We start from the raw sequence: 24,824 nt of genomic DNA on the forward strand, positions 1-24,824 counted from the left end.
CAGATCATAGTCTTAAATATTGGTTAAAAAATTTAAAAATGTATCTTTAGAATTTTTATGAGACCCATTCAAAATGAAGTTAAAAATAAAGGAATGAGAAGATATATATTAGATATACAAAAGGTGTTAAGTGGTATTGCAATCATCTGACAAAGGAGATTATAAGGTGAGTACTGAGTTAAAGAAAAAGATGATCTTTTATTGATAAATGATACTTTACACAATGATATAACTAGAATGAACTTTTATGTATTGAATAACAATATCAAGATATATAAAGCAACGTCTTCTAGTAATAGAAGGAGAATTACCAAAACCACAATAACACTTAGAAACAAATTTACATCTCTCAATCTTTGACAGAGAAAGAAGATAAAAATGATCTCGGGACATTAGGGGTTTTATAATAGAACATACGACTTAATGTATTACATAGATATCAAACTTTATACTGTATCAGAAGGGATCACTCACATTCTTTTTCAAGGTTTGGGGAGAGGCATTCATGGGGGTGATGTTAATAGTAAACCAGATAGAGAACGTGAGCAAAGCATGTTTGGATGGACAGGGTGAGTCCAGGTTGAGAAATGTTAAGGATGCCCCTGAGATGCACCGGTGGAGAGGTCCAGTAAAAGCTGGCACAAGATTCGTGGTCCATGAGAGGTCGGGAGGAACTTGGGAGCGCCAGCGTACAGGACCAGCTGAAGCTGCAGGGAAGATCCCTTGAAGAGAAAGGCAAAGACCCAGTCACAGAAAATCGTCTGTCTAAACACATCTCAGAAAGAAAAAAATGAAGAAAGTGAATAGAGTAAGGAGGGATACAGGAAGAGAGGGAGTCACAGAAGCCAAAGAGGGAAGTTTGTGGAATGCCAAATGTCTCATTTGGGACCAAATGAGAGAGAAAGGCTAAAAGGAGCCCATAAAATTTGGCAATTAAGACGTCCCTGGTGACCTGGGTGAGGGCCTTTCAGGAGGCAGAGTGTGGCTGCGGAATAAACCAGAGAGGTGCATTAAAATTATTAACACGCCCAAATATTTTAATGCAGCTTTGGTTAAAATTCAAAGGTAAGTGACAAGTTGTGATGGAAATCTTTGAGGGATAGAGGTTGTCAACACAAGTGCTTTTGTGAATGCCTGCCTGTATTAAGTAGTGTAAATTTTTTTTTTAAAACAAGAGAGAAAAGCATGTAATATTTACATAGAAGTTACCACGAAGAAATAAAGAGAAGGCTATGCACGTGGAGTAAAGGCCATGTTTAAAGTAATATTTATATATGAATATACATTTCTTGTTATTGTAGTTTTTTTTTTTTTTTTTTTTGTGGTACGCGGGCCTCTCACCGCTGTGGCCCCTCCCGTTGCGGAGCACAGGCTCTGGACGCGCAGGCCCAGCGGCCATGGCTCACAGGCCCAGCTGCTCCGCAGCACGTGGGATCCTCCCGGACCGGGGCACGAACCTGCGTCCCCTGCATCAGCAGGTGGACTCCCAACCACTGCGCCACCAGGGAAGCCCGTTATTGTAGTTTTTGTCCAGTACTGAAAAGGTCAGAGAGCTTTCCAGCCATAGTTGGTCTTTAGCAGTTACTTCCCATGGACTGTAGCCTGTGAACTTAAGACTGCACGTGAATGCAGAAAGAGTCATGTACCAAAATGTTCATTGCAGCTCTATTTACAGTAGCCAGGAGATGGAAGCAACCTAAGTGTCCATCATCGGATGAATGGATAAAGAAGATGTGGCACATATATACAATGGAATATTACTCAGCCATAAAAAGAAACGAAATTGAGTTATTTGTAGTGAGGTGGATGGACCTAGAGTCTGTCATACAGAGTGAAGTCAGAAAGAGAAAGACAAATACCGTATGCTAACACATATATATGGAAGCTAAAAAACAAAACAAACAAACAAACAAAAATGGTCATGAAGAACCTAGGGGCAAGACGGGAATAAAGACGCAGCTTAGGTGTATTGATATTTATGAGAATATCAGAACCAGTTTATGTTTGTGGTTTTGGGAAAAATTATTTGTGCTGGGGAGAATGTTGTGGAGGTGAGGGGAATTGAGTTGGGGGTTATTTTCTCATTTTTTTGGTACATTTGGAAGAGTGACAATAAATGCATCCCCTTAAAAAAAAAAGGGGGGGACTCTGATAAACTGGAGGGAGTTTCTATCAGATGGGTTGTTCAAAGGCATGTCTCCAATCACATGATCAACAGCTAAGGGAACTGGAAAGGTTTAACCTAGAGAAGACTTGGAGGAGATTGAACGTCTGTCTCCAAACTTCTGACACGCTAAACTGGAGGAGAGACATGGGAAAGGTCCCTGGTATTAGGCTGGCTTAGAGAGTAAAACTAAGACGGGAAGGTAGATGAGGACAGACTTTGGTTTTGCATAAGGAAGAACTTTCTAACACAGCCATAGAAAAATAAAATGAACTATTTCGAAGGAGTCAGTCCCTTAACCTGGAACTCTTGCCCAGCTGGAGGCAGGATGACTGACCTTTTGGGAAGGATGTTGCAGGGGGGAGTTTTAGCATTCAGTGGAGGTTTGATCCACGACTGCCAAGATTCCTTCTTACCCAGAGATTCTACAATATTTTGAAAAAAAACCTTTGCCTATGTAAAAAATGTAGCTGATATAAGAAGCAAAAGTGTGATTAGTGTGAAAAAGAACAAAAAGCATAAAAATTCTAAAATAAACAAGAAAACGCTAGTTAGTTATGTGACAAGCTTGTTTCCTAAAACTCTAGCTACTCAGTTTATCTGGCCTAGTTCCCAAAGCTGGTCAGTGCATCTGAAAATTCACTTCTCTGGGCCACATCTGGAAGGCTTTGATTTAGTAGATCCAGGCAAACTACAATTATAAAAGAAATTCTCTTGGTGATTCTGATGTTTAGGCAATTTTGGGGAACAATGAAATTTTAGACATATAGGAGCACCTATATTTTGCATAAAATCTGTGTATGAATGTATGTGTCATGCTTGAAAAAAATTAGTAATAATAATGATTCTAATCTACCTGTTAAAATTTAAGGCCACTGAAGTTTAATATTTAAGCACCATTTCTACACTGGAAGCAAACTTCACTTCAGCATTTACTCTAAGTTCTAACAGCTCAGAACATAAAAGTTAAAAAATATCACATCTCTTGCTTAATAACTTTTAATGTACTGAATAGATCATTTCTAGGTTTTCAGCATTTCTTAGATAACATGCTTTTAAAGGTAATGAGAGAGATTTCTTCCTAAACAAACAACAGAAAAGTTCAGAAAATTAGGAAGAAAAAAGCAAGAAAACGAATGTTGTTCATACATATATACTTTTTTTCTTTTTTACTTTTTTTCTCTTTTTCTTAAGTTCCCACTTGGATAGTCAAATTCTCAGAAAATGTGAGAAGTCATGCCCTGTTTGAGTCTCATTAAGAGCTTACTAGTATTAGTAAAAACCAGTGTGGGGATATTACATAAATCAATATTCAATTTCTTAAAATTACAAATATCAAAAGCTTAAATGTTTCCTTAATCTTTTATGTTCAACTTACACATCTTCTTATAAATCTAGTAAACAAAAAACATTTTTAAAGGAAGCTTTTAGCGCTTAGTCAATTAAATTCAAGGTGGTCAATTTTAATGTAATAAGAATGGCATTATTAAAGTATTGATTAAATCAGGACTCTCTCCATTTACAAAGAAGGGAACTCTTTCCACGGTTGATGTTGGTTTTTAAGCATTTCTAAGTGTACACTGTAAGAACAAACTCCTTTCCCTGAGGAATATGCTAAGAGGTCCTGGTGGTCATAAATCTGCTTCCTGTCTGTTCTCATAAAGGGCTTTAGAGAGGACACGACAGAACTCCATCAACCAACATCCTTTGATTCAGAGGATAAGTCCTTTGCCCGTGACCTTCTGGACTTGGAGGCAAACGGTTTCTAAGAGTTGTTTCTGGCTAAGGCATCCCTCCCCTCCCAGACAATGCAGGAATGTATTGAAAGAAGAAAGGAGAAAGAAAACAGAAAGAGATGAGTCTGCAGTAAGTTTCCTACGGAGTAAAAATCTACAATTATTGAAGATTTGGAAGAAATGATTAGTTAGAGTGAAGGCATCCACACAACACATCCGAATCCAAAAAAAGGGGACTTTTAAATATAAATAGACATAAAAGCAATATTAGGTGACATTATTTGTATTTTCTGAAAGTTAAACTTGGAAAATAATTCCTGTGTACACTTTACATTACTTGATGTAATAACAGTAATGCTGTAATTATTGTTAAGAATCTAATACAAAAATCCTTTTACTTGGTTACTTGGTGTCTGGCAGGTCACCCTGTGCATCTCATAGTGAAGATGGTCACAACTGACAACAAACCGGCCAATCGAATAATGCCGAATTTTGATCAGTGTTTACCAGAGGAGAGAGGAGAGCTTTACCAAACTGTAAATTGGAATTGATAACAGAGGAGAGAACTTCTGAATTAACCGTTACTGGTGCATCTACAGTTCCTCTTAATCACGATTTTGACAGGTCAAATATTTCCAAAACTTTTCCTCTAGTGGAAGAAAATGTTCTACTTACGGATGCACAAGACTATGAGAAAAAGGAGATACGTGGCCAGTTCCCGTAAAACACTTTTCAGGTGTTTCTCTCGGTCAGCGCTGCTTTCCTCCATGAGCCTTGTTCCCCAGAGACCTTTAAAACAGTAATAAAGGAAGTCATTTTATTTTTTAAAAATCTCATGAATGGCAAAAGGAAAAACACATAAAAAACAGTATACCTTTAAGGGAGATGCTCCTGGATTTTTTTTTAGCATGCTCTAAAGGCAACCGAGAAATGGTTTTAGCAGGAATACCTTTAATTTAGGAATACATCAGCCGCTACCATCCCCCCAGATGTGCAAAACACAAGGCAATGATCTGATCATTGTCTAAACTCCCAACCTCATTAGAAAATATCTTAGTAAAAATTTAGAAAGAGAAGAGGAAGTTTAGGTTTAATAATTATGCATACACATCGGTCCTTCCTATATGCGGGAGGAATTACCGTGTTACTAAATTAATTATCCTCGTTAGTACATGATGTAACATTGCAAACAATACTTTTTAGGTCACCCCTGATGAAAAGAGGTCCTGGTCGGAGCACCATTGCATTATGGAAACATCTATCAAGCTTCTAACGCGCCTGTGTAAAATCTCTGCTCTGTACCCATTTTTGCCTTTTAAGAAATTCAGTGCTGACTGATTACACTAAACACGCTCAGCTGAACAGTTTTTAAAACATGCCAATTAACGTATGATTTTTAAATGAAAAGCAACGAACTCATCTGCCTTCCCTCTCTCTTTGGAGAAAGGGTAAAAGCAGCACCCGTGCTCCATATTTTAGCAGATGGAAAAAGCGTTGGGCCGGCTGAGCGAAGATGACATAAGCCATGGTGAGCTGCCTGGAGAGAGATCCCACAGTTGTGGACGCAGCCAGCAGACAGACATGGTGGCCGTCCAAACCCCAGCTAGTGAGCAGTGTGGTCAAGTCACACTGCTGGTTACTTGGAAGAGCCTTAGTGTTTTCCAAAAAAGACAAACCTCTCAATTCTTTCTGTTAGATTAGGTCAGCTGTTAATGGCAAATTGCCTCACACTTCTATCCCACAGACTTTAACCCCTTCCATCACAGAAACTCACCGAGCCACTGATGCCACAATCCAGCCACACAGAGAACAAGGGGAAAATGGTATGTGGTCTTGCACTTGGAAGAAATGACTTCATTGCTAGTGTTTATGTACTTTTTAAGTCTTATAATCATACATTAGTTCTACTCCTAAATTGGGGTATTTCGTTTCCTTTTCTTCTTTTCTCCCAAATTTCCTTTAGGAAAAATCAGCAACTGCTCTCAAAGACACTGGGTTACGCGTCCTAGGTTTCGCCACGCCGGAAGGGGAGCATGACTTATGACCAGGTTTGCTTCTGCCAACACCTGGTGGTTGTGTCAGGGGATTACTCACTCAGAAGAAATGCACCAAGCAGAATGTCTGCTCGCTGAAACTCCATCATAGTAAAGAATTATTACGAACTTAGATGACATGGAAAATTACAGCTCAGAATAACACAGAGGCAGCCAAATATTAGGCTCAGTAGCCCTGGATAAAACCACACCATTTCTCTGGGCGTATTTCTTTTGGAGGCCAGGCCTAAAATATACGCATAAGTGGAAATTGCTAGTCCCTTGACCATCCGCAGAGACTGCTGCCTTGTCTCACTTGGTCAGTGATTTCACTCTTTCCCATGGTTTATAAACAATTACGCAATAAGGAAAAGTCATGGTTCTTACTATTTGCAAATGGTTTTGCTTGACCTACAAACAGAAAACACCAAACTCCTATCGAATTTTCTTCAGGCTAAATTTGCAATGGTCTACGGCAATTTAATTCTAGCCCTTGAATGACACATTCCAAATGAAAAGAAACAAGCCCTTTTATTTATATGTTATGTGAGTATATTTCTATGCATTTACTTTTTTCTAAATTTCTCTAGCTACCTCCTCAAATACTTATTGCTTTACAAATGTCATCCAGTTTCCCCACTGGGTGTGTATGTAGTAGGGTCAGTCTTAGGATACGGGGATCCCTTCACATCCTGATGGGTGAGAAGTGCTGCATCCACAAATGGAAAAAACAGCTGTCCTGTAGCCAACTACTTCCCATGTTTAGTTATCATCAGGGATGATAGAATAAGAATGGTGAAGGGCAGCGTTCACGTCCAAAATGGGAGCGTTCTTCAAAAACAACGGTTGTCTTTTCCCGCCATCATCCCAGCTGCGGAGGGAGTGCCTCCAGGCACTCACGTTCAGTACATAACGTGTCTCCATCTGTTAGGAGAACACGATTATGAGGGGACACGGGACAATATGCCATTTCCTTCCTGTGTAAGAAGGTGATTAGTCAATGCCAGAGCCCAAAGTCGGAGCACATCACCTCAACAATAAGTGTTACTTATTAATATGCATATTAACTAACATGCAATTTATTTGCAATTAATATGCAAATTAACATGCATAAACTCTGAGATGGGTAATCCAAAACACCAAAAAGGTCTCCAACATAAATAACTGACTTTAGAAAAAATGCCATTCTGCAACTCTTTTATCCAAATGCTTCCAAACCCTTTTTATTTTGCAATATATAAAAAAAAATCAGAGAGAGAGAGCAATATAATGAACTCCCATGTACCCCTCACCCAGCTTCAACAGGTATCAACTCAACACCAACCTGGATTCATGGAAACCCTCACCCACTCGTCAATTATTTTGAAGCTAATTCCAGCGACTTTATCATTTCACCTGTTAATATCTCAGTTCCACGGTAAAAACAATTCAGTGTGGCTCTTTTGCCTCACGTTAACCCTGTCCCATCTGAAATACATTAACCCACTGTGACTCACTGATCGTGACAAGGTGCAGTGTGGAGGTCTGGAATCCAAGCTGTGTTCAAATGAAGGGTCAGCCACTTAGGAGCTGTGAGACCTTGCCTAACGCCATGAGCCTCTACTTCCTCATTTGGAAATGAGGTAAGAGTACCTCTCTGTGGGGTTGTTCTGGGAATTAGAAATATTATGTGTACAGCAATAGAGTGGCGGCAAGAGGCCCTTTTATGGCTTCAGAAACAGGTCCAAATCTGAAATGTCCTACTTCTGACGCCTAGTTGGTCCAGATTTGAGAATGGCGTGGAGACCCAAATCCATATGGACTTTGAAGTCATTGTGAATTGCCTGACCAAATTCTCATTGCACTCACATGATAAAAGAATCCTGTTTTGGGGCTTAGACACATGTGGGCCTTGCTTAGGAAGATATATACAATCCTTCTTCACAGTGATTTGAATTGCAGGGACACCTTCAGAAAGGGAAGTGACTTTTTACTATTGGTCCGTTTTCTACAGAATAGTCAGTTGCTACCTTATGATACTGACGCTGGAATCTCAAATTTCTTAGGCAGCCCCCTCCTGAGATGCAGACAGGCGTGTACCACAGCTAATGGCGTGATCTACCTGCATATTCCACAGACAGCTCACACTCACATGCCCCAAACTGAGATTTCTCTTCTGTTCCTTTCTCTAGAAACCTGTTTGCCCTGTGTGGGTTAATGGTACCAACCCAGAAACATGGGTTTCATCCTGGAACAGGCCCTTTTCATAACCCTCACATGGAGGTGGTCCACAATTCTGATAGTTTCTCTCTTTCACCTAGCGCTCTTCCATCCCAGCTCACAATCCTCAGTGCAACTGACACTTTATCACTGTATCACCTTTGTCACTTTATCCTGACCTATTCTCCCAGCATTTGGTGCTATGCACCTCACCCCATTCTCTACATTCTTGCTAGAATCATCTTCAGATTGGCATGATATCATATCAGCCCCCTGCTTGAAGCCCTCACTGACTCTGCCTACAGGAAAAAGTATCAATGAGCTACAAGCTTGCTTGGTCTTACTTCTCTATTTTTCCCTCCTCCAGCTCCCCCCTGAATCCTTCAAAACATAACTCAAGATTCACTTCTTCTAACCTCCCCAGGTAGAGCAGGTCCTTTCTTCTTTGGGTCCCTCCCACAACTGGGACCTGGCGTTGCAATGATTTACCTACACTTCTCACCCCCCTACTAAACTCTAAACTCCTTGGGAGTTGGGATCTTGTATTATTCATCTCTGTATCCCTAGTACCTACCACAAGGGAGATGCTCAATAAATGTCTGTTGACTGCACAAACTGTGTTACTAGCATAGCCTTATCACACCCTGCAGAGTAGCAACCCTCCCTCAAAAAAAAAATCCCCATGCGATGAAAATACAACATCTCACTTGTTCACAATTATAGTGCAAATAAAAAGGGAAAAGGAAGCAATTATGGAGTGAGGGTTCAATTAAAAATAAAGGGAAAGTCACAATAGCCAAAAGGTAGAAACAACCCCAGTGTTCATCAACTGATGAATGGATAAACAAAATGTGGTATATACATACAAGGAAATACTATTCAGTCATCAAAAATGAATGAAGTTCAGATACATGCTACAACTTGGATAAACCTCGAAAACGTTATACTAAGTGAAATAAGCCAGATATGAAAGGACAAATACTGTGTGATTCCACTAATATGAGGTAACCAGTAAAGAAAAATTCATAGAGTCAGAAAGAGGAAGAGAGGCTGGGGGGTGCGGGGAAGAGGAGGGGAAGTTATTGTTTAATGGGCAGACCTTCTATTTGGGATGATAAAAAAGATCTGGATATGGACAGTGATGATACAATATAGTGAGTGGGAGAGGAGGTATCTATTTTTTAGAGCAGCTTAGCCCACCCTGACCAATACAGCTAGTTCTTTATGATTTCTCCAGGAAAACAAACAAAAAACCAACCAAGCATATATGTCTGAAATAACAGAAAGTGACTTTAGTACCCGGATATATCCATAAAACACATTCAACTTTGGAAATTCAGAAAATATGATAACTCATGTAGAGTCTTAAATTTTATCTCTGCATTAAGAAGCGTTTGCTAAGAGAAAAGTAAACGAGATCATTGGGTTGGGGAAATCTTTTAGTCTGGAGCAGTCTTTCCATCTTTCAGCCTTCCTTTGCTTCCTTCGGAGCAGGCCTCCGTCAGCCCTTCACTGGCGGCCTCCTACCTGGTCCTCCTGCTTCCCTGTCTCCTTCTGCAAAGCTCTCCTGCCCAGCACACTGCTTGACTCGTATTCGCTTTCAACGTGCTCTGCCCCTGCTCAAAACTTTCCAACTGCTTCCTAATATTTAAGGGTAAATTCTTAATTCCTTAGCTAGACACAATTTCCTCCCATCCTCAGGCCTCAAACATTTCTTCATTGCTATCTTACTCCTGCTAAGAGGATAGATCTATTTAGTGTCCAAGGAGAGAAATGACCATCTGCTGTCCAGCTCAGATTCATGTCATTTAACAACAACACAGGATATGCTGAAGCTAGAAGGGACCTTGAAGATTGGGTTCAACTCTTCCATTTTATACATGATGAACAGAGGCCAGGAAGTCTGAGTGAGTTTTTTTTTATGGAAAGTCACAAAAGGTTGGAGACCTCCAGGGAAGCTCCTGACCACTCCAATTTGAGTAATTGCTCCTACCTTTAGAAATTCCAAGTCACTCTCTCTTCTGACTCTGAGCACTACTTATACAATGTATATAAGATTTTTTGTCATCGGTATCCCAAGAGGGGGGAAAAAAAATCACAACTCATTCATGGTTATTCATTTCACTTTTCTGGGTTTCTATCCATAGGAAAATGGTGTTGTGCTATATATATATATTTTTTTGGTAGCACCTAGTATAGTCACTAATTATTTAACAAATGTTACTTAATAAGTGACAAGAGTATCAATTATATTTCTTCTTAAAAGAAATAAAATAAAATTTATTCTAAATTTTTCTGTAAAAAAGATTTTCATGATTCTATTCTACTAATTAGACCACTGATAAGGTTTGACTAGAAGTTTTACTGTTACCTTATTCACTGTAAATTTTCTGAAACTTTTCTTTAAAAGAAATGAACTTATACATACACTCATATATTTCATTTCATTATATTCCATTATTGAGTTTATCCAAAGAACATTAAGTGTTATCAAATACTTAAGCTGAATTAACAGGATCATGACTTTCCATTATTTATTAACTTATAAGAAACTCCTCTCACTTCAGTGAATACTTTAAAAAGCACAATTAAAACAATTAAACAACCTGAAAAGAGTATGAGAGTTTCTTACTAATCTACTCACACAGGTTATCCAAAAAGGATCTTTTGGTCCCCACCATGCTCTGAATCAAATTAACTAGCATAATCACTGTGTAAGAGTACCAAAATGTACACTTTTAGAATCTATGATTTAATTTCTATTTATGAAGCACTCACAACATGGCAGAGACTTGCTACACGTTTTATGTTTCACCTCATTTAATCCTCCCAAGTCAAGAATAAGTATTATGATCATGTCTTTAAAAAAAAATTCAAAAACTGGGGATCAGAGAGGTTAGGCAATTTGCTCGAGGTCACGTAGCCAATGTGTGGTAGAACTGGGGTTCGGGTGTAGGCCTGACTTGGTGTTAATCACGTTGCTGTAAAAACACCTGGATAGCTTTTTGTGCAAGATTTTCAAAACTGACAGGAAGAGAAGGGAAAGGAAATTTTCAAAAGAACTGAGAATGGAAAACTCTTTAAAAGTAGAGGTTAAAGTCACTTGGATGGCAAGAGCCAATGCAACTCTTTTCCAAAGATGCCTCTGACAAAACTTTGCAAAAACAGGATCCCATTTGCTCTTGGAAAATTTGTGTCCTCTTAATAAGCACTGGCAATTTTGAAAATTCCTTTCCTGCCTTTTGGAGAGCTGGGTGCACCGAACTCTGACACATTTCCACACAGCTGGTATCTGATGACCTCACTGTCTCATTGGAACTTCAAAGAACATTAACTTAGTTATTTAAAAACATACTTTCAACTTTTTTAAACAACATTAGCATTTACTTTGCAACTGTTTTAGAAAAATACCTAGACTTAGAAATGGCCGAATAACTGTTTTGCTAGACAGTTTATTCTATTCGTGGCGTTCTTAACAGCTCCCTCTCCCCCAAACAACCAGACACCGCCAAAACTACATCAATGACTATCCAGCGACACCCTTCCACAACTAGGACCCTGTACTGCGTACCCATTCCGGAAAGGGGTAAGGGGCAATAGGGCATCCAGGACAGTGAAAGGCCATGGGTACTAGCACATAAGTTTCGTTTTCATTTAGTGAAATTCGCAAATATGCAGTTGCAACCACCATTCGTTGCCTTAGAATATTTTTTTCCCTACAAGGAAAAAACCCCCCCAAACTCCAGATGTACCCCTTCGCTCTAATACGGCTTTCACTTATTTCCAAAGGTAAACATAAGCTGACACATCTTTTAGAAGAAGGAGGTATCCAATAAATTTGCACCAACAAGGGCGCAGTGGAATTCCGTGCTGGGTACCGGAAATAGAACGGAATTAGCAGAGGTGCGGAAGACGCTTCTTAGGGAGGCGGGGACGCAATGGGAACGCGAGCGGGAGCCCTGGAGAGCTGCCCTCCGCGGGCGATGGCTCTGGCGGCGCCCGCACTTCTGGTTTGTGCATCAGCCGCCGAGGGTCGCGCTCTTACCTCGCAGCCCGCGAACCAGCCTCTCGGCCCAGGCCACTCGCGGCAGCTGCCCGTCCAGGGGGAGGTGGCGATGCAGCGGGTCCCCGCCGCCGCCGCCGCCGCCGCCGCCAGCCGGGCTGGGGCTCGGCGGGCCCTGGTCCTCTCGCTGGCGCCGCCTCCCGTTCGGAGGGCCCGCGCCGTGGTAGCCCCCCAGCCCCCTGCCCCTGGCGCACACAGAGCTCACAGCTGAGGAGGCGACCGACCTCCGGCTGCCCGGGCGCCACTCTACGTCCATCTCCACCACCATTCCCCCTTCTTCTCCCTCCACCTCCTCTTCCTCCTCCTCCTCCTCGGCCTCGAAGCCCGGGTTGTCGCGGCTCCACGCCTGCCGCGAGCACGACGAGAGCGGAGGAGATGGGGAAGCCGAGGCTCCGGCCGGGGGGTCCCGCGCGGCCGCCTGCCGGATGCGCTCCATCTCGATCTCCAGGCCCCTCTGCTCGCGGAGGCCGCCCGGGCCGGCGAAGCCGGCGCCCGCGGCCCGCCCGCCCGCCATCAGCCGGCCCGGGCCCGCCGCTCGGGGCGCCGGCGTCCGCTTCGCGTCCCCGGGCTGCTGCGGCTGCACGCGGCTCGAGTTCACCATCGTGGTCACTGGCGCCCGGCGCGCCGTCGCCCCATGCCGCGCTCGGCGCTGTCCGCCGCAGGAGCCATGTTCCTTTCTTCCCGGGGCCCGCCGCCTCCTGCTCTCCGCCCCCGAGCTCCCCAGAGTCCCGCGTCCCTCGCCCGCCCCCTCGGCCCGCCTCCCCCCGCCTCGCCTCGCCTCGCCTCGCCTCGCCCAGCGGCCGCGGCGCGCTGCAGGGGGAGGCGCGAGGCAGCCGCCCCCGCGGCCGGCGCGCTGGGCGAGCGGCGCCTGGGCCCGTGTCCCAAGTGCAGCCGGGGCCCGGGCGTCCCCATTGCGTTCGGGTGGGAGGGCTTCCGGAGTTGGCACTGCCTGCGTCACCCAGAGTGGTGCTTGGGTCCCTGCTAGCCGCCAGCCACTTCTGCCTCGGTTGACCGCGGTGCAGGGAGCGAGGGAAACCCCTTTGTGCGACGGCGTGAACAAGCGAGATCCAGCCCGAGCCGGTCTGCAGCAGGGTCAAAGGTCGTTCCTCCGTTTGAAAACTACCAGCAGACTCCTAACAGAGCCCTATCGCTGACTTCCTTGGCCTTTGGCGCGCTCACCCCCCCGCCCCAATCCAGCAGCTTTTTGGAGGGTTTGCTGACTCTGGTTGGCTCCTCTGTCCACGCGTTGCGGGGACCCCGAGGATTCGGCCGCGGGGCTCTTGGATCGCTGATGCTCCGCAGAGCTCGACCGCCCCCTTCCCACCATCTCCCCGTCTGTGAGTCACGGAATCCCGCCTCAGGCCGCAGGTCCAGAGCTTTATTCCCGCTGTCCGGAGCACATCCAGCTGGACGCTCTGCAGTTGTCTCAAACTTCACCCATCCCAAGGGAGGTTTGTTATCTTTTCCCTTCTTCTTTTAAGCCTGCTTCACCTCCTGTATCCCCAGTTGAGAGCTGAGGCATCGTCACTCCCCAAAGTACACTTCATGATAACCTCATCTGTCTGCTCTTCGCCTCCAACACCTCATTTCCCCCAAATTGTGTTACTTTTGCCCCACAAAGGTCTCTCTGATTAGGACCTCTGTTATTCATTCCCCTTGTCAATGATTTAGTCCAGGGCCCTTACGACTTGTTTTATGCTGCGTTGGAACAATGGATCTGTCAACTCCACCATCATTTTTCACTTCTGGGTACCCGCTGTTTCCAAATTGGGTTCGCAACCAAACCTGCTCATGTCGCATTGATGCTTAGACACCCGTGGAGGCTTCTGACAGCTTAAAAGGTAAAAATTTAATTTATGTAGTTTGGCTTGGTAAATTTTCATAATCTGCTGCTATATTTTTTTTTGCTAGGGCTGTCGTAACAAAGTACCACAGACTGGGTGTCTCAAACGACAGACGTTTATTTTCTCACAGTTCTAGAGGCTGGAAGTCTAAGGTCAAGGTGTTGGCAGGGTTGGTTTCTTCTGAGGTCTCCGTCCTTGACTTGTAGGTGGCCGTCTTCGCCCTGTGTCTTCACATGGTCGTCCCTCTGTATGTGTCTATGCCTCAATTTCCTCTTCTGAGGACACCAGCCAGATTGGATTAGGGCCCACTCTAATGATCGCATTTTAACTTAATTACCTTTTAAAAGACCCAGTCTCCAAATACAGTCACATTCTGAGGTACTCTGGTTGGAGGGGTTAGGGTTAGACTTCAACACGGGAATTTCTGAGGGGGACACAATTCAGCCCATTACAGCTCCCAACCTGCTTTTCCAGCATGGTTTCCCACCTGTGCAGCACGCTTTGCTGCTTCCCTGTGCCCTCACAGCATGCTGCTCGTATTTAGGTAATCACGGCCACCCATCACCTAATCCTGCAGTTTATCTATTCAGGTATCTGTGTCCTTCACTTAACTATGAGCTTCTCAAGGGCAGGGCTGATGCAGTCCATCCAGTCTCCTTCAGAAGACATTTCCTGCACACTGAATTAGGAGCTGGCATGCAGAGCACAGTATGACACAGCCCCTGCTCTCAAGAGGAGACAGACAAATAAACCGGCAATAACTGTCCTGGGTGAGGGCTGTGATGCCTGTCGTCTGAGGAGCCTCTACAGGTGCCGGTGCCCCTAACAGAGCGCTGCCAGATTGCATCTTCAAAGGATTCCCAACAGACACCTGGCCGGAGGAGAGCCAGGCCTGAGAAAAAAGAGCAGAATCTCAGCCCAAGTGTTCTGCTGGAGAATAGGTCTAGTTTAGTATTCTTAAAACGTGATTCTCGACATCAGTGTGACACTTGTTAAAAATACACATTCCACGTCCCCACTCCAACCTTATGGATTCAGAAACTGCAGGATTTCAGGCCTGAAATTCTGAATCTTCTCTGAGGATTCTGGAGCATCCTAAGTTTGAGAAGCACCAACATGGTCCACATGCGTGGGGTTTCCTGAAACATTTCCCTCGTGTTCCTAGCGCTTCATTGTCACCAGTGGTGCCCTCTTCTGCAATCCCAGGCCTAGAAGAAACTTCAGTGGTCTTTGAGTCAGACTAACTCTTTGTCTTGTGCCTGCACTGTGCTACTTCTGAACCCTGGTTCAGTTCCTGCGCTGCCACTTCCTAGCTGTGTGACCTTGGGCAAGTGGCTTTACCTCGTTGTGCCGGAAAATGGAAATAATAATAGTGTTCGCCTCACGGGGTTGTTGTGAAGATTAGGTGAATTAATACATGTAAGGCATGGGGAACACTTCCTGGCACACGGTAAATGCTCAAGTGTTAGCGTTATGAGCTCTTATAGCTTACTTAGGATAAGTATTTTCATCTATTAGAATTGCATATTTGGAAGTCTTTGTCCTAACCAGACTATGAGCTTCTTGAGGATGGACACTCCATGACCAAGACAGAGGATTCCATAACAAATATTTATTGAGCACCTAGTAGGAGCCAGGCACAATGCCAGGACAGAGTGCAAGCAATGACACTAGTGAAAAGCCCCGCCATTAAAGAGCTTGCATTCCCCGCGGATTGGTTGGGGAAATGAATGAATCTAGTCAGGTACAGTCATTTTAAGGCACACAGCTAGACCTCTGGCTATGACAGGGGTTCCTAATTCTTCTTGTAGAGGTCTTTTTAACTTTCGCATACCACCACTTCTCCTGCAGGCTCCAAGGGCCCTTGGAATAGCTTATGCCCACTTGAAGCTATTATGTTCCCTGCTCAAAATGCTGGTTTTAGTTTTGTGATATTTGTCTCCCAAGGATATTTTGATTTTCCAGAGTTCAAGGTTTAGAAGGCAATAGACTTCTGCTTGTTCATTTCTTGTTTGTTCTTCCTGTTTTCTGCTAGCAGGCCTAGAGTCCAGAGACATAAGGAGACTGAATGGAGAAACAATAATATCAAGGAATGATAAATTAATTCAAGTGCTGTCCATGTATTCAGTGCAAATTCTGTGCATTTACTATACATAGTAAATAACATTATTATTTTAGTCAGAATATGCAAAACAAAATACTCTTTGGACACATCCTTCAGGGAGTTATAATCTCAAGGGAGAGATACACACACTGAGTAAATAACAATAGACGGGAGAATATGATTTAGTGTCAAGTCAGTAGTGAAGGTTTTCAGCATGGGAGGGGTTGAGAGGAGAGACTGCCCTTCCTCAGGCTGGCATGGGAAGCGCAGGTAGGCAGGCCAGATCGTGGAAGGCCTCAGATGCATCGTTAGGAGTACGGACTTTATTCTGTAATTGATGATAATAACATGCCCCCTTTCTGTAGTGTCAATTATTTAAATCAAAATCTGAAATATTCTTTCTAAGACTATACCCCGTCCCTCAAAGAATACAGATTGATTGAAAACGTGTCCGCACATACATAGTTCAGATTTAGATGTGTGCTTACCTGAAACTCAAATCACAAATCGTTGAAAGAAATACGCTTTTTTAAAATGCACAGCGATATTTGTGTAATATGACTTAGATAGTATTTGATCCACAGCGTCTTTAAATCCTACATTGTAGGAGTTTCTCTACTAATTTCAATCTTAGACTTCATAAACCCTTCCCCAGCTGTCCAATATATTTCCTGCTCAAATATTTATTTATTCATTATTTCTGGCTGACCAATATTCTCTTTCCTGCTTTTACCTTGACTCTTTTTGCCCCTTCAGAGCTCCTAGCTTTTACTCAAGCAGGCCCTGAGGTTGTAAATTTCTCTCCCTTCCCACAGAATTCCTTCCTTTAGTACCCATCGTAAAACTCTATTTCTCATGAGAAGTTATCCCTTATTAAATAAGTGAGATACACAAACATATTTTTCTTCATCTGGTTGCTACATCCTATTGCCATATTACAAATTTCAGTAATCTATAGGGCCTGAAATACTGTGTGGGATAGATAATGTAGCTTGGATACTATTTGGTTTTGTTTCATCTGTGTGGTCGATTCTTCTGGGGACACACTTATAAAACCTCACCTATTAGCGTTAGTGCCACTGAGGACCTTCAGAGAAGTCATTTAAAAGGCGACTAGGCTAATTTAATACTTAGCATTCTCTACACCTCTGACTTCTGTACTTTAGAATTGCCTGTTTGTTTCCTGTTTTGCTTTTATTTTCCAATCTGAACTGATGAAGCAGATGCAAGCTGAAGTACCCATTGGTCCCACAGATTCCACCTTCAAAAGGAAATCCAAAAGGAGCCTCTGGTATGTGCGGTGTTGCTTAGCAACCCACCCAAACAAACACGTTTCTCAATTTTTTTCTCAGCCCTTATTTATTCAAGAACATTGTAAAATAAGTTTTTAATCACTTGACATCTGAAATCAGAAGAAAATTTGGTGTTTGGGGCTTTATAAGAACTGCCAACCATGCTAAAATGTTTACTTTATTTCTCACTTTACTGCTCTAATAATGCAAGGCTGGGATTTGTGGTATTCCTCTAAATGTCTGGAGTTTGGTTTGGATATATCCCTGCCTCTGCGGGGGTAACCTTGGAGCCATCGTTGGTTGGCACTGTGATTTTTGATGATCTAATCTCTCTCAGTTTTCTTCTCTGAATAATATGGTTAAATACCAACCTTACAAATTCCTGCAGAATTTTCGTTGAAGACATAATGAGGGAATATTAATAAATTCATCAAACACATATAGAATATCCACTAGACGCCAGGTACCATGTGGAATTCTGGCGAGGCAAAGATAAGACATGACTCCGACCTTCAAGGGGATCAAGTCTTACATGTCAACAATGCCACTTACACCGTAAATTAATATAATATTGTAAATTAACAATACCTCAGTAAAAAACAAAAACGAAAAAGGGTGCCTGGAAACATTTTTACATCACTCCCAAGCTCTCTTCTACATTGAAAAGACTTATGAATCTTTCTAGACTCAGGCATCATTTCCTTTTGGAAACTTCCTTAGCTGCAAACCTGGCCCCCCTGCTTGAATTTTTTTTTCTTGTTTTTTTTTTAACTTTTTATTTTATATTGGAGTATAGTTGATTAACAATGTTGTGTTCGTTTCAGGTATACAGCAAAGTGATTCAGTTATACATATACATGTATCTGTTCTTTTTCAAATTCCTTTCCCATTTAGGTTGTTACATAATATTGAGCAGAGTTCCCTGTCCCATACCATAGGTCTTTGTTAGTTATCCATTTTACATATCTCCCTGCTTGAATTTACTTGCCATCTACCTTGCAAACCTTTATCACAACATTTACCACTTTATATTGAAAATGTCTGTTAACATAGTCTTCCTGAGTAGGACTGTAAAGTCCTGGAGAGCGGAGACTCTGCCTCATTTAGTTTGTAGTTCAGCAGCCCAGCAACCATTTCCCTTTCTTATTATAACGGTAATCAATTTTTCTCGGGGAAACAGTCCTCTCCGTTCTGAGTCCCTGAGTGCCTCAGGTGTGGCTGACACCACTGCTAAGCTCCCAAGTGGTGGGTGTGGATCTCAGGCTTGGCCAACCAGCGTATCATGTCCCCTTGACACCTGTGAATGGTATTTAAGAACAGGCATGGGAGCTGGTTCTATCCAATGGAAATCAGAACAGATTTTTTTTTTTTTTTTTGAATTCTTGGAAAAGAAAAGCTTTTCTTCCCACCAGATTTGGAGTTGTAAGGATGTAAGTCTAGACAAGCTGGCAGCCAAAATGTTTATGCTAGAGGAATAATGGAACAATATGGAACAAATGGGCTGGGCACAATATTTTTGGCTCAATCTTTTTTTTCCTGTTTGCAGGATTCTGGAAACATTTCTCCACCTTCCTCTGTCATTAAATGTTGCTGTGGAGAAGTAAGAGGTCTGATTAAACCCACATTTTTTTTTCTCTCAGCCCTAGCAGGTGACTTGATTTTTCTTTCCAAAAGTTACCTGTTTAGTGAGTTTTTTAAAGAGTACACATTTGGGTCGATCATTCTGCATAATTGTTTTTCTGGGAAATACTGTACAGGTTTAATCAGTAAATTAAAATTTTCATTTATTTTAGGAAAGCTTTCTACTTTTATAATTTTGAAATATTCTGTTTCATTTGTTTTGTTCCCTTAATCCAAGGGTACCAATAATGCATATGTTGGAGCTACTGTTTCATTTCTGTATTATCCTCTTTCTAATGGTTTCTGTCATTTTCTGGTTTTGTTTTTAATAGGATTTTTACAAATCATGTCCCCCATGTTACTGTACTTTTCATATTTTCGTAGTTTTAAATGTGGCTTTCATTTCCCTAATTATTTATTTTAAATCCTTAATTCCTTTCACGAATTATGCCAGCTCCCTTTTCATTTCCGCATGGTCATATATTTTATTTGATCTTTTTCATTCTTTTTTTTAAAGTTAAAATTATTTTTAAAGGATTTCTGTTCCTGGCCCTGAGGGAGCAACAGAAACATATTTACCCACTTACCTTAAACAAATAAGAAACTAGTCCAAATTTATGATGAATGGTTTCAAACATTGGACAATGGACAGTGATGAATAGTAATCCTTGAAAGAAGATAAACAAACAACGTGAGTCCTATGGTTTCTCCAGTAATTCCCTAGAGAGTGATTCCAGGCTGCTGTGCAGTCTCCCTTAGTTGAGAAGACAGAGTAAGTTGAGAATTTGGGGAAGCCAAGGTGGATGGAATTCACAGAGTACCAGAGAGGAGAGAGTCACACAGAGAAAGAGCTCCAGAGATCTCCAGGGTGTTGCCCTTGAGTCTTCAAAGCATTTGAAGAATCTGCCTGAGGCAAGAGGAATAATTACCAGAAAGGAGCAGGTGGAAAAATTCTTGATGCTCTCATAGAGGGGGAATATTTTAAATTCTTCAAACATCCAAAGCAGAGAAACCTTGCAATACATGGGGTGTTGAGTAGAAACCTCAGAAGGGTAATGCCTCAGTAGTGAGGCTGAATTAGCCTAGAATAAAAGCTTGTTTGCTCTGTATAACTTTTGGTCAAAATAGTCTGTTGAGTATGTCATCTATTTCCTAAGTGAATCTAAGTGATATGTTAAAATTTTTCACTTTATTATATTCTTTCCCCCTTATTTAAAGACTTTGCTTTAGATCACTTTTAGTTTCACAACAAAGTTGAGAAGAAAATACAAAGATCTGCCAGATAACGCTTGCCTCCACATATGCATAGCTTCCCCTATTACCAGCATCCTGGTCAGAGTGGTACATTTATTACAATTGATGAGCCAATATTGACACAATATTACCACTTAAAATCTATAGTTTATATTAGCGTTCATTTTTGGCGTTGTACATTCTACGGTTTTGGACAAATATATAATGACATATCCATTATCATAGTGTATACGGAATAGTTTCTCTGCGGTAAAAATTCTCTGAGCTGCGCTTATTCATCCCTCCCTCACCCCCTAGCTCCCAGCAACCACTGATCTTTTTACTGTCTGCATAGTTTTACTTTTCCCAGAATGTCCTCCAGTGGAGTCATACAGTACGTAGCCTTTTCAGATTGACTTCTTTCACTTAGTAGTATGCTTTAGCGTTTTCTCCATGTCTTTTCATGGACTGAGAGCTCATTCCTTTTCAGTGCTGCATAAAATTCTGTTGTCTGGATATACAACAGTTTATTTAGCCATTCACCTACTGATACCTTGGTTGCTTCCAAGTTTTGGCAATAATGAATAAAGTTGCTATAAACATCCATGTGCAGGTTTTTGTGTGGTTATGTTTTCAACTCTTCTGGGTAAATTGCTGTATCCTGTGGTAAGAGTATGTTTAGTTTTGTGAGAAACTACCAAACTGTCTTCCAAAGTGGCTGTATCATTTTGCATCCCCACCAGCAGTGATCCTTGCCAGGATTTGGTGTCGTCCGTGTACTGCATTTTGGCCATTCTAATAGGTGTGTAGTGTTATCTCACTGTTCTAATTTACATTTCCCGGACGACATATGATGTGGAGGTTTTTTATATGCTTATTTGGTAAAGTGTCTGTTAAGGTCTTTGGTCCATTTTTTAACCGTGTTGTTTATCTTCCTATTGTTGAGTTTTAAGAATTCTTTTTATGTTTTGGATAACAAGTCTTTTATCAAATGTGTCTTTTAAAATATTTTCTCCCAGTCTGTAGCTTGTCTTCTCATTCTTTTGACATTGTCATTTGCAGAGCAGAACTTTTACATTTTAATGAAGTCCAGCTTACAAATTCTTTCTTTCACGGATCACACCTTTGGTATCTTATCTAAGAAGTCATCATCATACCCAAGGTCATCTAGGTTTTCCTATTATTATGTTTTCATCAGTTATTTATTGTGATTGTAATAGTTTTTGCTATGTAACATTTTGTCTCCCTGTTGTTTGGCATGTAATGGTTCATAATAGTTAAATCTTTATTGGACCTTTAACAGTATAGAATAGACTCATAGCTACATTGCACGCTATTTGCTTTTTAATTCTACTTCTTTGACAGTACTATTGCAATGCTTTTTAAAAATTTTAATCTGTTTATAAGGGAAACACATAAAACAAAGAGAAACAAAAACGTTGTAGGATTTATTATTGTTATTATTTTTATCATTATCAGAATCTGTCTTTGAACAGAGGGGCTTCATCTATTTACATTTATTTTTTCCAGCATTATTGCGATATGATTTACAAATAAAAATTGTACATAATTGGGTGGTATGATGCGATTTTTTTAAAAAGTTGTACAATATGGTGATTTAATATACATATTTATTGTGAAATTATTATCATAATCAAGTTAATTAACACATCCATTACTTCACATAATTACCTTGTGTAACTATGTAGGTGTGTGTATCATGGTGAGAACACTTAAGACCTACTCTCTTAGCAAATTTCAAGTAAATGCAGTATTATTAACTATAATCACCATGCTGTACATTAGATTTCCAGAACTTATTCACCTTATTACTGAAAGTTTGTACCCTTGAACCAACATCTTCTCATTTCCACCACACCCCGGCCAGCCCTGGAAATGACTGGTTCTATGAGTTTGAATTTTTTAGAGTCCACGTATAGTTGAGATCCTACAGTATTTGTCTTTCTGTGTCTGACTTATTTCACTTAGCATAATGTCCTCTGGGTTCATCCATATCATTGCAGACAGCGTGATTGCCTTGTTTTTTAAGGACTGAATAATATTCCATTGTGTGTGTGTGTGCGCGTGTATATATATATATATATATATACATACATATATACACGCGCACACACACCACGTTGTCTTTATCCATTCATCTGTTGATGGACTTACGTAGTTTCCGTATCTTGGCTATCGTGAATAATGATGCAATGAACATGGGAATGCAGATATCTGTTTGTGATATACTGATCTCATTTCATTTCGATATATATCCAGAAGTGGATTGTTGGCTCATACAGCAGTTCTATTTTTAATTTTTTAGGAACCTCCATACTGTTTTTCATAAAGGCCAGTTTACATTTCCACCAACACTGTATAATGCACTGTATGATGCATTTTGAGTTAATTTTTGTGTATGGTATAAGATAAGGGTCTAATTTCATTCTTTTGCATGTGGACATCCAGTTTTCCCAGCATTGTTTTCTGAAGAGATTATCCTTTCCCTATTGAGTTTTCTTGGTGCCCTTGTCAAAGATCTGTTGACCATATATTTATTTCTCAGCTCCCAGTTCTGTTCCATTGGTCTATGTGTCTTTTTATGCCAGTACCATAAAATAGTTTGAAATCAGGAAGTGATGCCTACAGCTTTGCTTTTCTTTCTCAAGATTGCTTTGAGAGGTTTTGCTAGATGTATCTGTAAATACTTTATTGTACATCTCTTAAGAATAAAGCCTGATCCACTTTCATAAACATAATGCAATGATCACACCTAAGAAAACTATTAATAATTCCATAATACGATCTGACGTACTGTGTATATTCAAATTGCCATAATTGTTCCTCAAATGTGTTGTGTAGTTTTATTTCTTTTTTGATCCAGGAGTCAATCAAAATTCCTGTTTTGCCCTTGGTTATACCTGTTTAAGCTTTTAATCTAGTATCCTCCCTCAGCTACTCCCTCCTTTTTCTCTCATCACATTGACTTTTTTTGTAGTACTGAAAGATTTAGAAAAGGACAATACGCTCAGGATGCTCAGTTAATTTGAAGGTCAGACAAACAATGAACCATCTTTTAGTATCATATGCCCCTTGCTTACACTAGAAGATGATTTGTTGTCTTTCTGAAATTCAAATTTAAGTGAGTGTCCTGTATTTTATATGGCAGCCCTACTTTTCAGAAACTTGAAGTCTGTTGCATTACAGAGTAGCTCAATTTCTAGATTTGTTTGTTTTCTTCTGATTTGAATCGGTTAAACATTTTTTACAAAAGCATTTCATAGGCGACGGTGCGTCTTCTTATTGTGTCACATTAGAAGGTACATATCTAATAGTCCCATTAGTGAGGCTGTTTGATTACTGGATGAAGAGGGCGACTACTAAATCTCTTTAGTTAAAAGCATCTTCTTCCTTTGGAATTAGTAATTAGTTGAGTGGTGTTCTGAGACCAGGTGAATATCCTGTTCCCCATAACCTTCTGTGCAATGATTTTAACATTCATTAGGGATCATTTCCTGAATCAATACTACACTGTGGGTTGCAAAATGATTTTGCAATTTTATTATTTCTCCTACATTTATTGTAAGTTGGCATTCATCTGCAAAGAAGATCTTTCTTTTATGCTCTCTCTTATACTATCACTATATACTAATGGAATTAAGAAATCCAGTTTGTTATTATTTGTTACTGCCATTATTCTTTTTACTCTCAAATTACTCCAGTTTTGGCCAATGGAAGTTCCCTTCAAGTCTGCTCTTTGGTCCCCCGTATATGATTCCATTTTGTCTTTGAGTGCTTTCTTGCTTTCTATTATTAAAGAGGCTTCCCAGGCTTAATTTTTAACTCATTTTGCCCAAGACCATGAATAAGCCTTTTCCTCAAAGAGCCTGCGACAGCTATCAGTTTACTGCTGCTCTTCTCAGGGTCCATTGCCTCTGTGCCACTTTGTGATACTGGAGTTGGATCCTGTAAGCGTGTTTCCTTTGCCAGCTGGCACAATGGCAAGCTTTGTCAGCAGAGGGCACTGGAAGGACGCTGCGGGGAACAGGCTGCCTGGGCTGGTGGGCGTCCTCATCCTCTCTTTTTGCTCCAAAGGACAGGTGCTGTGACGTGCTTGCAGAGCATCCAGTACAGCTCACTCTCCAGCTGGTTTCGCCGGCATCCCGGCGGGCAGTTCCCTGCTCAGTCCTGTACCATCAAGTTTCCTGCTTGCCAGCCTCAGTTTACTGGCACTCCGGTGGGAAGTGCCCTGTTTGGCGACTTCAGCCCACCAGCTATGGACCAGGTCTGGCCCAGGATGACACCGCAAACTGCTCTGTCATCCCCTGGGCTGCAGCTATCTCAGTTTGGGGGAGACTGCCTCTCTCTCTCCAAATCATTCCTTATTTGAGTACTCTCAATCCTATGGTATCGTTAAGGTTTTTTTTTTTTAATCTCCTATGCTTAACCCCCTGTTTCTAGTTAATAATTCTTTACGTTAAATTTTCCCTGTTTAAATTACTGGTGTGTTTCTTGTCTTCTCACTGAACCTTGACG

General features: G+C 41.4%; 1 protein-coding gene and 1 long non-coding RNA gene across 4 annotated transcripts in view; one reads left to right on the forward strand and one right to left on the reverse strand.

The window, feature by feature from the left end:
- PKD2 (polycystin 2, transient receptor potential cation channel) overlaps positions 1–12,922 on the reverse strand; it is a 48,871-nt gene extending 35,949 nt beyond the window's left edge. Inside the window, exons 1-3 of one of the 2 annotated variants that reach the window (XM_067737011.1) lie at positions 12,178–12,922; positions 4,775–4,813; positions 4,576–4,689 (exon numbers count right to left, since the gene is read on the reverse strand). In XM_067737011.1, coding sequence (XP_067593112.1) covers positions 4,576–4,689; positions 4,775–4,813; positions 12,178–12,796 — 772 coding nt within the window. In that variant the 5' untranslated portion in view covers positions 12,797–12,922. The remainder of the gene's footprint in view (positions 1–4,575; positions 4,690–4,774; positions 4,814–12,177) is intronic. The other variant, XM_067737012.1, reaches the window with a different exon arrangement.
- Positions 12,923–13,014: 92 nt separating this feature from the next.
- The window catches only part of LOC137224064 (uncharacterized), a 273,848-nt gene continuing 262,038 nt past the window's right edge, over positions 13,015–24,824 (forward strand). The window contains exons 1-2 of one of the 2 annotated variants that reach the window (XR_010943213.1): positions 13,015–13,646; positions 13,867–14,036. This is a non-coding gene — a long non-coding RNA (uncharacterized lncRNA). Of the gene's footprint in view, positions 14,037–24,824 lie in introns of both variants that reach the window. The other variant, XR_010943207.1, reaches the window with a different exon arrangement.

The sequence above is a fragment of the Pseudorca crassidens genome, chromosome 4, assembly GCF_039906515.1.
Source record: "Pseudorca crassidens isolate mPseCra1 chromosome 4, mPseCra1.hap1, whole genome shotgun sequence".
NCBI classification, from domain to species: domain Eukaryota; kingdom Metazoa; phylum Chordata; class Mammalia; order Artiodactyla; family Delphinidae; genus Pseudorca; species Pseudorca crassidens.